General features: G+C 40.8%; 1 protein-coding gene across 1 annotated transcript in view; it reads left to right on the top strand.

The window, feature by feature from the left end:
- The window catches only part of NCOR2 (nuclear receptor corepressor 2), a 737,979-nt gene that overhangs the window by 173,909 nt on the left and 547,749 nt on the right, over positions 1 to 16,321 (top strand). The window contains exon 2 of the mRNA XM_082255577.1: positions 1,986 to 2,185. Coding sequence (XP_082111703.1) covers positions 2,081 to 2,185 — 105 coding nt within the window. The 5' untranslated portion in view covers positions 1,986 to 2,080. The remainder of the gene's footprint in view (positions 1 to 1,985; positions 2,186 to 16,321) is intronic.

The raw sequence follows: 16,321 nt of genomic DNA, 5'->3' as shown, positions 1-16,321 counted from the left end.
ATAATTCGATTTTACCTATCATTTTGATAGTACAGAGTGAAAAATAAAAGCAAACTTCTGATTGGCCTTCAATTTTTTTGGTCTTCTTTTTTTTCTTTTATTAATCAACCTTTTAATATTTTTATTGAATCTGCCCATTTTAAGTTATAGAATTGTATAGAAATTTTACTTTATTATAGTCCCTATATTCAGCCATATTTTTTTCTTTTTGCCAGTGTTGTGAAATACTGATTTACTTTACTAATTTACAGCCCATTTAGACTGGCGCGACAGGATTTTGTGGGGCGACCTGTGAAGTCGCGGTGCACAGCGTGCGCGACTTGCACGGACTTCATATAATTGAAGTCAATGCAAGTCGCCTCCAGGTCGCTCCTAAGTAGTAGTACAGGACCCTTTTTCTAAGTCGGAGCAACTTGTGTCGCTCCTATTAGAACGGGTCCTGTGCTATTCAATGGCGAGCGACCGACCGCAACTTGTAAGTCGCCTGACAAGTCACACTAGTGTGAATGGACCCTTAAACCTATGAATAATGTCTCATTGAATTCATAATTACTTTCAAGTAAAGCTGGGTGAGGACATTCAACTATATACATATTTGTAGTTTGCAGCCTCTGTGGAGTAATTAATCTTCAAAATTTGTAGCGCAAGTTTCTCAGCTTTACCTTTACTTTATCTTTGTGGCTCAGCTTCTCCCTGCCAATAGAACAGGTACACCAGAAGAGGGGAGAGATCAAAGTGCTGAAACCAGAATTGAACAACTTCACTTCTTCTATTGTGAATTTGAAAATAATCCCTCTGTCCAAACTAATCTTGCCCATAAAAAGCCTGTACCCTTAAAGAAGCAAGTGAATAATAAATCTCTCTTGCTGCTGCTGAATGCTGCTCTGGTTCATAACGTTTTTGACTGAGATCTGCTACAGAAATGGACACTTTCGACTGTGAAGTGGAGCAGCAATTGGAGGCACCAGTGGCAGGAGAGGGGAGTATTCAGTTACTTCTGTACTACTTTTTGTGTGCAATTTTAGTTTCAGAACAGGATTGCTTCAAGGATGAATTTCGCCACAGTGGCTGTAACTGCAGAGGTTAAGGGCCCTTTCATGCGGACATGTATTGGTTGATACCCACCAACATCTAATCTTGTCTGATCAGCTAAAAGCAGATTGATGGAGATCCGTTCCCCATCTGTCTGGCAGATCATTTGGGATGGCATTTGGGTGCAGACTGACAGGTGGTCTGTTTACATCTGTCTGACCGCCCATAGAGGAGAGCGGGCTCTGCCTGTGTCTGCTCTGCATAAGAGGACACAGGCACAGAACATGGACCAGCTATCTCATCTGTTTCAGCGGACAGATTCTTAGCTGAGCAGGCGTACTCCATCGGAGCCCACCTCGTGTGTAAGGGGCCTTTATTGTACTGTATGTTATGAATCTACAAATATTTGAATGCCCATCGTCTGGCCACAGTTCTACTTTAAAACAAACCCTTATTTAGGTTCTTTATGGTACTTTGTGTTTTAATACTGTATTGTTTTACACAGTAAAGCTGAACAGACCGATATGAAAAAACGTTATCTAATTTAGTATGGTATTAATTATGAAGTCTTCATATTTTTAAGATGCTGCTGGTGTAGATACCTGAATTGAACTTGACTTCATCCCATTTAAATCCCCTGTACAGTAGCTTTCTGACTGGAAGAGGGAGAGAGGCAGCCCCAGCATCCAATCACCTGTGCTGTCTGCAAATGTACTCTCATACTGAAACTTCTCTCCCTCCTTGTTTCTGCTGTCAATCAAGGTACTGGCTGATGACGGGGTCTCCCAAACTGCAACACCAAAAGTGGTATCGCTCTTCTGGCTGTACTGTGTGCCACACAATTGAATGGATAAAAGTTCAAATCTCTCTAGCATGTAAAACTCCTGTGTATTTAAATGTATGCCCTAAGGTTAGCTTTATTGTTATTAACAGTTCATATTTTGTATCCTCAGATACCCAGTGATGTGACCAAAGGCTGAATAATCCCAGGATACTCTCTGGCATCCAATTTCTACATTAGGAATAAAGTACAAGCCTGCCACTCAATATGTCTGGATCCGCACAGCCAGCGACCCCAAGCAGGAGGGCTCCAGAGGCCCGTTACACTCCACATGCTATTCCTTACCCAATACAGTTACCCCGTACCCACACGGTAAGAACTTTTTAAATAGAAGGTTGTCTGCATTTAAAATGACGCTGCCTGTTCTGTACTTAAATTGGCCCTGTGAGGTTGCACAAAATGCAGAGGAAAGTTCCTTGCAATGTAAGAGGTTTTGAACAACTCTATCGGGCAGCCCCTGACACTTACCTTCCTTCCATTCCAGCACAGAAGCTACAGTAGGAGGAATATTGGAAACTTGTGTCCCCTGCAGTGCTGTGGTTCAGTCCTCCAACCACAGGTTACTTACAGGACTCGGTAGTAACATAGGAGTCAGAGGATAAAACCATGGTACAGGGCAGGGGGCACAAGCATCTGACACTTATACGTAAGAAAGTGACATATGGAGGCTGCAGTTCAGGAATGGAGGAGACATGGACCATAGGAGAAGTGACAATAAATTCTCTTCTATTGCAGGAACCTTTCACTCATTTTATTTAATTATTTTTTATTTTTTTAACTCGGGCTCATTTTAAAAATTGTTCCTAAAAGTAGCTTCAAGAGTGCTAAAGTGCACACATTTGTAAACTTCTTGTTCTGTCTTTTGGAGACTTTGTGACCCTGTGAACAAGTGTCTGGTAGGTTTATGAGTAAGGTGACATCTATCAAAACTATGCTTTTTACAGCTGAAGGGGGGAACCCCTGTAAACACTGTAGATCCAGTGATGATTTTACAAACTTGTATGACTCTTTTGCCAGCCAGAGTTTATTTTGAAAATGGACTGAGTTATAGCATTTGCATGCAGGTCCTGTGCAGAGGACTGCGCCACGATCCAGCGTTCAGCCCAGCAGATAAACTATTTTGCTCCAGGGTGTTCTGATCTTGCAGCAGCATTTTCTGTCAGATCACATTTTAAAAAAACATAACTGGGATGCTTCAAGTTGGTAGCTACAGCTCTAATGCCATCTCTAACATCATAGGGGTTTTCTGTGAGCAGGCCAGAGCTAGGCGACAAAAGTGAATTTATTTAGCAAGTGATTTGTTTTAATTAAAGTAGAACTATAGGCAACACTTTTTTTTTTTTTTTCATTTTGGATAGCGTAAGGACGAGTTTGAGAACCCCTGTAAGGTTTATTGTTGCCATCTTTGTCGTATTGGGGAGATTTACCTTCACTTCGTGTCCCATAGCCAAACAAGAAAAGAGCAGAAATCCCTGTAAATAATAGAATTACTTGGAGACCCCAAGGTCACCAGAGCTGGTGTCCCCACTGGAAGATTTCCCCTCTATTACTTTTCTGTGGACAACCCAAAATGTGGGTTTTTCTTTTAGGTTCACTTTTAATGATAATGGTAAACGGGGCAAATAAAAAGGGTAAATCTCCCTAACTGGGACACAGAGAGCAATAAAAACAGACATGTTCTAATCCAACGCCACTATATCCAAAACCAAAAAAAAAAAAGTTTTGGCGTTATACTTTAATCCAATATGCAAATTTGTCTGAGGCATTATTATGCCAGTCTATAATTGAGGTGAGTCGTTCTTGTTTATAATATTCATTGAGTTCTGGGAGACCCAATCCTCCATTCAATTTTTTATTTTATTTTAGTTGATCTACACAAACAAAAGCTATTTTTAAATTCCATACACTGTAAATATTTTAAAAATAGTTTACGGTCTTTTACAATATTGTAGGAAATTAAAAAGGGATATTCTCTGTATTAGGCTCCATTCACACCTGGGTGTTTTTGAGCGTTTTTCAGCTCCAAAAACGCTAAAAAAAAAAAAACGTTCCAAAACGCCCAACAAGTAAAACCCCATTCATTTAAATGGCCCCTGTTCACATCTGAGCATTTTGCAAAACGCCTGTAGCTGAAAAAAGTACATGAGCTTCTTTTTGGGCTAATTACCAGCGTTTTTGATAGATGTCAATGCCTTCCTCCAAAAACGCCTGAAAACCGCGGTAAAAATCACGGTAAAATCGCGGTAAAATCTGCGAAAACGCTACGCTCAAGTGTTAATGCAGCCTTCGGGTCAATTTCTAGGCAGTATCAACATTTAGAGAAATATAATTGTACCCATCCAAAAGGTATTTGAAATGTACAATTTTTTTACAGTATTTTCTATATCATGCAATAATGGCAGAAGATTGTTTTAATGTTTAGGTTAAGGCTGGTCACAGATGATGGGCAGGCTTCTCCCCAAGATTTGGATACAACTACCTGTCTTCTAAAATGCTGGAACCCATTGGTGACTTTAGTAGACCTAAAGACAAAACTATTTTTATTCATTTTGAATACAGTAAGGGAGGTTTATAACCCCTGTTAGTTTTTGTTGTTGTCCTATTGGGGAGATTTCCCTTTACTTCCTGTATCCTGTATTACTTCCTGTATCAAAGCCATAACAGGTAGTGAAAGGAAACCCCTCCACAGTGAGGCTTACCAGAACTAATGTATTGTACTTTTACTTTCACTTTCAGGAGTAATAAATAGGACAAAGAGAGGGTGAATCTCCCTAATGGGGGCACAGACGGCAATATAAACTGAAAGGTGTTCTAACCTATCTCCACTCTCCACAAAAAAACAAAAAAGGAACAATTAACCAGGTGGAACAGATTATTTTAGATAGTTGTTACCTCGCCCTTCAGTAGCCCCAAATGGCCTAGTCCTGACCAAAACTTTGGGGTGTTATATCCACTAGCGATGGGCCAAACGACCCCCCTGTTTGGGTCATGGAAGAGCTTTCAAACGTCGCAAATGTTCGCAACCGAATAATGAACCCCATTAAAGTCTTTGGGACCTGAACTGGGAAAATCCAAAATGCCCATTTTGAAGGCTTTTATGCAAGCAATTGGGCATACAATGGTTAATAGGGGTCCAGGTACTGCCCTGGGAGAAATGTATCACAGAAAAAAGTTTGTAAAAAACATAATTTTTAAATGAGAAGTGATTTACTGATGCTTAAAGTGAAACCATAAAAATGAGAAATGACGACGCTAAAAATGAAAAATTCCTTTAAATATAATGCCTGGGGGCCCCCTTAGTCTGCCTGTAATGTGGCACATCTGTACAGTGTATAGAACCTGCTGCAGCAATAATTACATTTTTTAAGCCAAAAAAAATGACATTTTCCATTTAAGCTTTCTTTATTTATTTTATAAACAACGGCTTGGGGAGCCAGTCTTTATGATGAGACCACAATTTAGGGCACTTGGAACAATATTAGAGATTTTTTGGATAAATTGTGATATCTCTTTCGCAGACATTGGATAGAAATAACTGGTGCGGAAAAATTGGGCTTTGGGTGTTGGTGGTGCCTTCACACCGTAACCCTATAGAAGTACTCTGGATGAAAGCAAGAATTGGCCTTGCTGTTAAAATTGGTTCTTGGGTGTTGGGGGTTGATTGTTCCCATGAAACCTACACTAACACACTGAAATATACTGCGTTAAACGTGCAGTAACGCACTGAAATATACTGCAGGATCTCTGTCCTGACAAATTAAACTGACACTAAAGTAAAAATGAATGGTCCCACTAAACTCACACTGCATTCTCACTAGATTCACACTAAACTGATACTCTACGCTGACAATAGAATCACAATAGCACATTACAGCACATTAACTCTCTAGTAGCACTGAACGCAGCCCTGTTTGATCTCTCTCCACGCCGGTATCACACTACAAATGGCCGCTATGGGGAGAATATTTTTATATGTGGGGCGGGACTAAGAGCAGTAAGCCATGATTGGGCACAGTCGTCATTACTTTCTCCAATCGTGGCTCTGACAATCGTGGCTTTTCTGATTGGGAAAGCTTTCATTACTTCAACCAATCAGGGCTTCCAATGCACTGTGCGGCAGCGCAGTGCATTGTGGTCGTTTGGTGGGTTGAACGACCTGACAATTTAAGTGTTCGTTGAGCAGGTAAACAGCCAATGTTTGGCCCAAACTCATGCTCGGGCCAAACCATTCACCTAGTTGTAATGGCTACCCTAAGATGGGGAAAATATTGCATTTTGGTATTATTATATGAATGAAGAGTTTTCTGTCAGTCTATCTTTTTTTAATGAAGTGTGCACAGCTCTTGATTTTGATAAGTTGATCTTGAGTCCCGGTGTAACGTTAGAATTCCATACCTCGTTAGATTTCCATATCCTTGTCACTTCCTGTGTGAAACAGCTGAGCAGCGCAGCAGTGCGCATGCTCAGAGCCCCGGATACGTAATTGAACATCAAAGAATTTGACAAGTGCGCATGCTCGGAGGGCATGAAATAATCACGGCACTGTGTGTAATGTTATACTTGCGGCGGGTACATTAAAACAGTTCGGCTGCAACATCAATCATCTCCTCTCCTATCGCTGTCACTTCCCTGATCTCGCCTAATAAATATAAAAGCGGAGGCGGGTGTATGAGATGTAAATGACGGCGATCGCGGCTCCGTGATCCGCTTTTATATTTATTACCCGAGAGCAGGGAAGTGACAGGGGAAGGAGCGGAGATGAGCCATGTTGCAGAGGAGCTGTTTTAATGTAACCGCCGCAAATGTAACTACCGTGAGAAATCCATACCCTCCGTAGGTGCACCGGAAGTGACGAGGGTATGGTTTTCTCACGGGTATGGTTTTTTCACGGAACACCGGTTTACACTGGTGTGATGCGGGAAACCCTGGGAATCAGTGGCGGTTCCTGCATCGCACCAGAGTTGCACAGTGGTTCACACTGATATCTGCAAATCGCTGGGGGTGTCATTGTAAAAATAATGACACCCCCAGATTGGTTCGCAGATCACAGTGCGAACTGTGAAATAGTGCAGGAATTGGATCACGTAGGTGTGAACCAAAAAAAGGGTCCTGCACCATTTTGGTGCAAAATACAATGTCAGCCATACATTTTATATGGCTGACATTGCATCGCACAGACATCGCGTGTGATGTGCACAGCAATGTGGTGTGAATCATATGCGATGTCTGGCATCACACTAGTGTGAATCGGCACTGTAACTTAATACGCAGGTAAGAAAAAGTTATTTAGTAATATTTGGTCTGGAGATTACTGTTCCGGTAAATAAGAGGAGGAAGCTAACTACATACTGTCTTCCATATGGTAAAGTGCTGCACAAACTGTTGATGCTATATAAATCCTGTAAATTAATCACAATTTAAAACTTTTGTATATACATTTTGTATGTGCATGGCTATCAAAGTTTATTTATACACAAAACTTTTAGATAGTGTGAATAAAAATTTGATTTCCTGTCAGATTTTACTGCCTTTAGAGACCTTACTTCCTCTTTGGTAAAAGGGTTGTCCCCAGGACAGGAAGTGAGGCAAAATCTCTCTGACAGCAACACAGACGGAAGTAAAAATGCTTTTATATGAAAAAAATGCTTTTATTTTAAGTTAAGTAGGGGAATTCTAGAACCTCTGTCAGTTTCTTATTGTTGTCTCTTTCCCTGTTGTAGATTTGGCCTCATTTCCTGCCTGGTAAAACCTCCCCGAAACTGCAAGCGAGGGGGAACGCTCCCTTAACAGAGCCTTGGATGGCGGTGAAACTTGATAGAGGTTCTAACCTTACCGCATCCTATCCAAAACTAAAGCTGGGTATAAACTTGCCCATCCCTGCATCCGCACAAGTGATGTGAATGTAGGGATCATCCCCATGCTACTGTGTATTCTGACAGCGAGGACTAACCACTGAGCTGGAGGTTTTTTTTTTAGTTCTTTGAAACTTGTTCTCTTGTGCCACTTTTAAGTTCCGTAGTCACAAAGTGTGTGTCCTTTACATGGATGATTTGATAAAGAAGTTCACAGTCATTAGAATACACTGACCCCTGCTTTGTGTCAGCTCATGATCTCATGTCTGGGGGCAAGCCGGAACCTCTGGCATATATTTTTTAGGGGAAAACCTTGTTCAAGCATTTTAGGACCTTTCCGGCTCAGGACTATTCTCCGAAAGTGACACCAGGCAGCATGTGCTTGTATCGTTGTTTTCCTCTCTCCCGAATTTGGTTTGCAGGGCCCAACTATAGTACACACTGGATAGATTTGCTGCCCTGAGGGAGGTTGGATCATGCTTGCACACCAGACTGCACTCTAATGTCTGTAGCCCCTTTGCCCTTGCACTTGGGAATTACCGTATCTTCTGAAATGTATTCGAAGATCAGAGGTCCTTTTAAAATTCTCTGCAGTTTCTTTTGTCTGTTTCAGAGAAGGCCTGTTTGATGTTGTTTGTTTAAGATAAACCACATTTCCTATTCTAAGAGATAAAGACAAAGCTTCAAAGTCAGTCTCTTTTGGTTTTGTAACTGAACTTCCCTTAAAGTGACACTATCATCATAAATAAAGTACATAGAACATTTTCTTTTTATAGAGCAAACATTTTTTATATCACACAGAGGATCTTTATATGCCACTTTGTTCTGTTGTAAAATTAAGAAAAGGATATACTTTTTTTTTTTTTTTTTTTCTCTCTATTTTTCTCTCCTCCTCCTCGTCTTTCCCCTCTTCCTTGCTCTTTCCTTTATCCCCTTTCCTACTCTCGCTTTTCCTTTTTCATTCTTAAACGAAAAACAAGTGGTGGAAGCGATAGACCTAATATTGCCAAACTGTTGATTTTTGCAAGTATGTTTTCTTCCATGCTCATGTTTGACGTTTCATTTGACTTGCTTGTATATTGTTTTAGATGTCTCACTTTCCCTGCTTCAATAAAAATGTATATTTGAAAAAATAAAAAGGATATACTAGTAAAGTGTATCTTTATAGTTTCAGGGGAGCGGCTGAATAGTTAGCACTTCTGCCTTGCTGCATGGATCCAATTCCAACCATGACACTACTTTGCATAGAGTTTGCATGTGTTTGTATAGGTTTGCTCTGGGTACTCTGGTTTACTTCTACACTCCAGAGTTGGTAGGATAATTATCCTCTGTCTACACTAACCCTAGTATGTTTATGTATGTGAGATAGGGACCTTTTTTTTTCAACCAACAGGTTGAAGGAAGCAAAAATGAACCCACGCAATTGATGTGGATGGGGGAAATCACTACTCCTGAGCAGAATATAATGATCAGTACTGCCGGCTATATCCAGGTGCACTGATCATTCATGAAAAAAAACCAACAGGCTGGTTGTATACAAATTGATCAATCGATCAACTTGTGTACAACCAGCTTGCCCATACATAAATCAAAATTTGGCAGTTTACCCACGTTGGATTAATGCACAGATCTGGAAGAAATACACAAAGCACTCCAAGATTCGAGTAAAACTACGCATGATTAATGTTTTTAGACAACGTGTACTTATCCTGGAGTTCCGCTTTGACCTTCACTACAAAAAGGAAACCTGACTTTTTTTTTTGTGGTTACAGGAAGCAATTGCTTTACGTTGAGCAATTTTATTTTAGAAGAGATGTATGTTTACTGAGTAACGTATGGGTTGTCCCAGGCCTCTCTCAGTACCTGCATGTTTTGTGCCTTTATGGGTATACAAAAAAAACTTTCTTACATGAATGCTCATGGGGGTTGCTGCACAGGCCAGTGATCCACTGCTTAGATAGATCCTAACAGAGGGAAGTGGGGCTTTCTACATTCGCACATTTTCTTTTTATGGGTTTCCTGTTCTGTGCATTCCGCAACAGACGGTTTAGAGACCACATCTCTCATCTATATGATAGGGTTTCTGAAACTGCTATCCTTTTTTTTTTTTTTTGTTGTTGCTGAGATGGACATTTTTTTTAGATGGTTGCCAAAAGTGTGTGTAGTTTGATATCCGTTTAAGAGGGCTTTTTTCGAATGCGTTAAAATCTTTCTGCTTACTCATGAAAGGGAATCGGTGGGGGATAGGTGTCAAGCTTATGACCTGATTCCTCCAGGGGTTACTAGGGGTTCCTTGAGGAATGAGCAATTTCTGCCTCTCAGATAAGTTCCCATTGACACTATTGATCTTTTTAGCCATCCGTAAAGGGGGTAATTCTTCCCAATGACCACATGTGTAAGAAACAATCTTCTCACTGATGATATTAATGAGACCGGAAAGTTATATCAAGGGTTCCTCTGTATTGAAAGGGTTGAAAAAGACTGCCCTGGAGCATGCCCTCATCTTTTCCTGACTTGATTTTTGTAACTTTCTTTTCATTGGTCTTCAAATGAGCAAACTGGTACCACCCCATTCCATCTTAAATTTGCTGTTTAACCCATTTTCATTTCCTCTTGCTTCTCCAATGCTACTTTTCTTTGACCCTTTAACTGACTTCCAGTTGCACAGAAAATACAGTTTTACTATGCAGGCTTCTCCAACCTGACCTGTTTTTACACTATACACTCCCACCTGCAATTTTGTTTGCATGATTGTCCCATGGAAACTCATGTTGCACATAGTGCAGCCCATACACTTCAATAGGCTGCCCTATGCATGATTGTTGTTTCAAAGAAGCCTAAGGACCAAATTTTTACCCCAGAGCCAGGAATGATTTTACACTTGCATTTTGCTGCATGACAAAATTGCACCATGTATTGGCACCCAAACATGCGACCCACGTTTTTACCACGATTTGGAATGGCAGCGGTTCTGCCTACGTTTCCAAATTGTCCATATGTGAACAGTTCCTAAAAGCTCACATATGTAGACAAACATTTATTCCTTTATAAAATATTATTTTTAGCTATGAAATTAGCACTGCTTCCCCCTCAACCATCAGATAAGGTGCATTTAAATTAGGGAGGAAAACTGGACTTGATAAATTAGTAATGTAGGTTTGCAAGTATTTTAGAAATGGGAAAATCATGGTGTTACTGTACACATTTCATATACAGTAAGATACCTTTTGCTTATGTCCCACTACAGTAATCTATTATCACAAGGTTAATGGAAAAACTTAACATCTTTGTGTTAATAATTGACTTTGAATCGCCTAACAGGGGTTGTTGTCATGTGTTATTGAACCCTATTCCTCAGACTGTGAAGCATTATCCATAGTACCCCCAAAGAGACACTCTTGGTTACTAAACAACTGCTTTTACCTAGCCCCCTTTCCTAATTTTTTTTTTATTCAATTCTAAATATAATTTATAATATAATTTATATTTACAAACCAGTGGTCTCCAATCTGTGGCCCTTTGCCTGCCTATATCCGGCTCTTAAGACACCCTTCCTCCCATTTGATACGAGACACTATTCTGCCAATTAATCTCAACAATGGGAAACCCATTTCTCACACTGACACCATCAATGGGGCACTATTGCTCCGAATGATGCCAACGATAGGGTACTATTCTTCCCCTTCATACCAAATGTGGCGATGTTTACTCCTACTGATACAGGGAAAATTTGCACTCCCGCTAGGCACAGTCCGGCCCCCCTAAAGTCTGAAGGACAACAGGAGACCCCTGAATTAAACAATACAACATGGAGACTGCATGTCATCCAAAAAAACTACATATAGTCGGTGATATACAAGCTTACTTGAGCATTTTTCACCTTGTTTGCCTCTGCCTGACTACATTCAACATGCAGAATCCCATTCTTGAGAATTGTCCCTGTTCACATTTGTAAGCTCAGTTGCTTTACACCCTATGCTCCAAAAACGACTTGAGCTTTCTTTTGAGCACAATTAGGCATTTTTGGCCCCACAAACTACGATGGGGGGTGCCTGTGCATGTGTGATATGCACAATTTTGCACCTGAAGGACTCCTCTTGTCCTTTAGAATTGCTCTCCTCCCCTTGCCCAGGAAACAAACATATGAAGCTTGATACATGTGCAAAAATCCTTTGAAAACACTTAAAGTGATGGACAAAATGTTATAACAGTAATATGTTCACATGATGTCAGAGAAAGTGGTGTAATTTGCATGTTGGTAGATTGATTTTCTGTTATTTTCCCAGTCTGTGTTATTTATTCTATGTAGTATTTTAATAGGATGCTATGGTTTATTACAGTACACTATTTATTTAATCTTATGTGGTATAAATTGCTGGTATTGGTCATTTTTTTTGTTGTGCCTTGTTATTGTGATTTTTGTGTTGTCTTGTTGAATGTAATTGTTTTTTAGATATTTTTTCCTTTTGGATTAATAAAGTAATCTGAATCTGATCTTCTATACAAATACCATCCCACCCTCCCTGGTTGAAACCCTGCAAACTTTGTTTGCTAGCAAGGGAGCAACAACAGAGCAAAATTTTTCTGGTATGGTGTAGGAGCAGGTAAATATTATTTTTGCTATCTAAACAATCCTGTCATTGATGAGTTTCCATTGGTGAAAGGACTGTGTGACATGGGCATTCATGCTAGCCAATAGAAAATTTAAATAATTTGTGCATTTTTGTTTTTAAAATTTTCTATGTAGCAAATGGTAAATATGCAGGATAGCCCATAGCAACGTGCATTTTCTTTTCCATACATGCCAGATAAAATAGGATTTTTGACGAGGCATAGCCTGGTGACCATATACTGTAAAGTACTGGCATTAAAAAGAGGCAGTCAGGGAGTATATAACATGCATATGAATATTACATTCTGTATATATATACCAATCATTAAATAGTCTGGCTGAAAAAAGACACAAGTCCATCTAGTTCAACCAATAGAAGGAAAAAAATATAATACACACACACACACACTTATATATATATATATATATATATATATATATATATATATATATATATATATATATATACTGAACACAATTCTAAACGCAACACTTTTGTTTTTGCCCCATTTTTCATGAGCTGAACACCAAGATCTAGGACTTTTTCTAGTAAGGGCCACTCTAAAATGTGCATTGGAGGGGGGGGGGGGGTTCTCCTCTTCAATGGCTGTATGAAGTTGCTGGATATTGGCAGGACCTGGAACGCGCTGTCGTATACGCCAATCCAGAGCATCCCAAACATGCTCAGTGGGTGACATGTCCGGTCAGTATGTTGGCCATGCAAGAACTGGGATGTTTTCAGCTGCCAGGAATTGTGTACAGATCCCTGAAACATGGGGCCGTGCATTATCATGCTGCAACATGAGGTGATGGTCGTGGATGAATGGCACAAAAATGGGCCTCAGGATCTTGTCACGTTATCTCTGAGCATTCAAAAGGCCATCAATAAAATGCACCTGTGTTCGTTGTCCATAACAAAGCCCATACCATAACCCCACCGCCACCATCGGCCACTCGATCCACAACGTTGACATCAGCAAACCTCTCACCCACACAACGCCATGGCAGACCCGCTGTCCGCCATCTGCCCTGTACAGTGAAAACCGGGATTCATCCATGAAGAGAACACCTCTCCAAAGTGCCAGGGAGCATTTTACCACTCGAGTCGATTACGACGATGAACTGCAGTCAGGTAAATAAGCATGCAGATGAGCTTCCCTGAGACTGTTTCTGACAGTTTGTGCATTAATTCTTTGGTTATGCAAACCAATTGTTGCAGCAGCTGTCTGGGTGGCTGGTCATAGACTATCTTGGAGGTGAAGATGCTGGATGTGGAGGTCCTGGGCTGGTGTGGTTACACGTGGTCTGCGGTTGTTGGATGTACTGCCAAATTCTCTGAAACGCCTTTGGAGACTGCCAATTGCATGCTCCCTTAAAACTTGCGTCATCTGTGGCATTGTGCTGTGTGATAAAACTGCACATTTTAGAGTGGCCTTTTATTGTGGCCAGCCTAAGGCACACCTGTGCAATACTCATGCTCTCTAATCAGCATCTTGACATGCTACACCTGTGAGGTGGATTTATTATCTCAGCAAAGGAGAAGTGAACATTAATACAGATTTAGATAGATTTGTAAACAATATTTGAGAAAAATAGGCCTTTTGTGTACATAGGAAAAGGTCTGAGATCTTTGAGTTCAGCTCATGAAAAATGGGGCAAAAACAGATGTGTTGCGTTTTATAATTTTGTTCAGTGTATATAGATGAATGACACTTTTTGCTACAATGTAAAGTAGTGAGTGTACAGCTTGTATAACAGTGTAAGTTTGCTGTCCCCTCAAAATAACACAAAACACAGCCATTAATGTATAAACCGCTGGCAACAAAAGTGAGTCCACCCCCTAAGTAAAAATGTCCAAATTGGGCCCAATTAGCCATTTTCCCTCCCCGATGTCATGTAATTCATTAGTGGTACAAGGTCCTAGGTGTGAATGGGGAACAGGTATGTTAAATTTGGTGTTACCGCTCTCACTCTCTCGTACTGGTCACTGGAAGTTCACCATGGCACCTCATGGCAAAGAACTCTCTGAGGATCTGAAAAAAGAGTTGTTGCTCTACATAAAGATGGGTTAGGCTATAAGAAGATTGCCAAGACCCTGAAACTGTGCTACAGCAAGGTGCCAAGACCATACAGCGGTTTAACAGGACAGGTTCCACTCAGAACAGGCCTCGCCATGGTCGACCAAAGCTGTTGAGTGCACGTGCTCAGCGTCCTATCCAGAGGTTGTCTTTGGGAAATAGATGTATAGGAGTGCTGCCAGCATTGCTGCAGTGGTTGAAGGGGTGGGGGGGGGGTCAGCCTGTCATTGCTCAGACCATATGCCGCACACTGCATCAAATTGGTCTGCATGGTTGTTGTCCCCGAAGGAAGCCTCTCCAATGATGATGCACAAGGAAGCCTGCAAACCGTTTGCTGAAGACAAGCAGACCAAGGACATGGATTACTGGAACCATGTTCTGTGGTCTGATGAGACCAGGATCAACTTATTTGGTTGAGATGGTGTCGAGCGTGTGCGGCAGCAACTAGGTGAGGAGTACAACGGCAAGTGTTTCTTGCCTACAGTCAAGCATGGGGGTGGGAGTGTCATAGTCTGGGTCTGCATGAGTGCTGCCGACACTGGGGAGCTACAGTTCATTGAGGGAACCATGAATGCCAACATGTACTGTGACATACTGAAGCAGAGCATGATCCCCTCCCTTTGGAGACTGGGCTGCAGGGCAGTATTCCAACATAACGACCCCAAACACACCTCCAAGACGACCACTGCCTTGCTGAAGAAGCTGAAGGTACAGGTGATGGACTGGCCAAGCATGTCTCCAGACCTAAACCTTGTTGAGCATCTGTGGGGGATCCTCAAACAGAAGGTGGGGGGATCCTTTAATGGAACGTGGAGGAGCGCAAAGTCTCGAACATCCACCAGCTCTGTGGTAATGTCATGGAGTTGTGCAAGAGGACTCCAGTGGCAACCTGTGATGCTCTGGTGAACTCCATGCCCAAGAGGGTAAGGCAGTGCTAGAAAATAATGGTGGCCACACAAAATATTGACACTTTGGGCCCAATTTGGACATTTTAACTTAAGGGGTGTACTCCCTTTTGTTGCCAGCATTAATGCTAGACATTAATGGTTGTGTGTTGAGTTATTTTGAGGGGACAGCAAATTTACACTGGTAAATAAACTGTACACACACTACTTACATTGTAGCAAAGTCTAATTTCTTCAGTGTTGTCACATGAAAAGATATAATAAAATATTTACAAAAATGTGAGGGGGTGTACTCACTTTTTGTGAGACACTGTGTGTGCGTATACTATATGGGCTGAAAGGTTTAATTTGAGGGTATGTACATCCAAATCGGAGGAAGGGTTTAGGAATTACAGTAAACCCCACTCCATTGCGGGGGTTACGTTCCGGACCCAGCCGCGAAAAGTGAAATTCCGCAAAATAGAAAAACCCTATTAAAATGCATTGTAGGCATGTTTTTTTACTGTCACTGTACGTGTAGAAGCATTTTAAGGTCTTTAAACACACTTTTAAAACAATAGAAACTAATTTAAACACATAAAAGATACTAAGAGACATAGCAAGAGCTATGGAAAACACAAAAATATTTCATTTTTAATGATTTATATAGTAAAATAACATTACAAAAAAAAACGCGAATTACCGGGACCGCAAAAACTGAACCGCAATGTAGCGGGGGATTACTGTACAGCTCTTAGGAATAGCCAACCCCCTTTTTTCAAGGGACCAAAAATATTTGGGCAGTTGAATCAAAAGCTGTTTCATGGCAAGGTGTGGGCTACTCCTTTTTGTTATTTTTTCATCAATTAAGAAGATGAAAGGTCTGAAGTTGATTCTAAGTGTGGTATTTGCATTTTGGAATCTATTGCTATGAACCTACATCATGCATTCAAATGAGCTGTCCATGCAAGTGAAACAGGCCATTGTAAAGCTTCAAAAACTAAACAAACCCATCAGAGAGA

This window comes from Pelophylax lessonae (assembly GCF_965119305.1).
Source record: "Pelophylax lessonae genome assembly, chromosome: 1".
NCBI classification, from domain to species: domain Eukaryota; kingdom Metazoa; phylum Chordata; class Amphibia; order Anura; family Ranidae; genus Pelophylax; species Pelophylax lessonae.
Note: the sequence above shows the minus strand (reverse complement) of the source record. Positions and strands in the feature narration are given on the sequence as shown.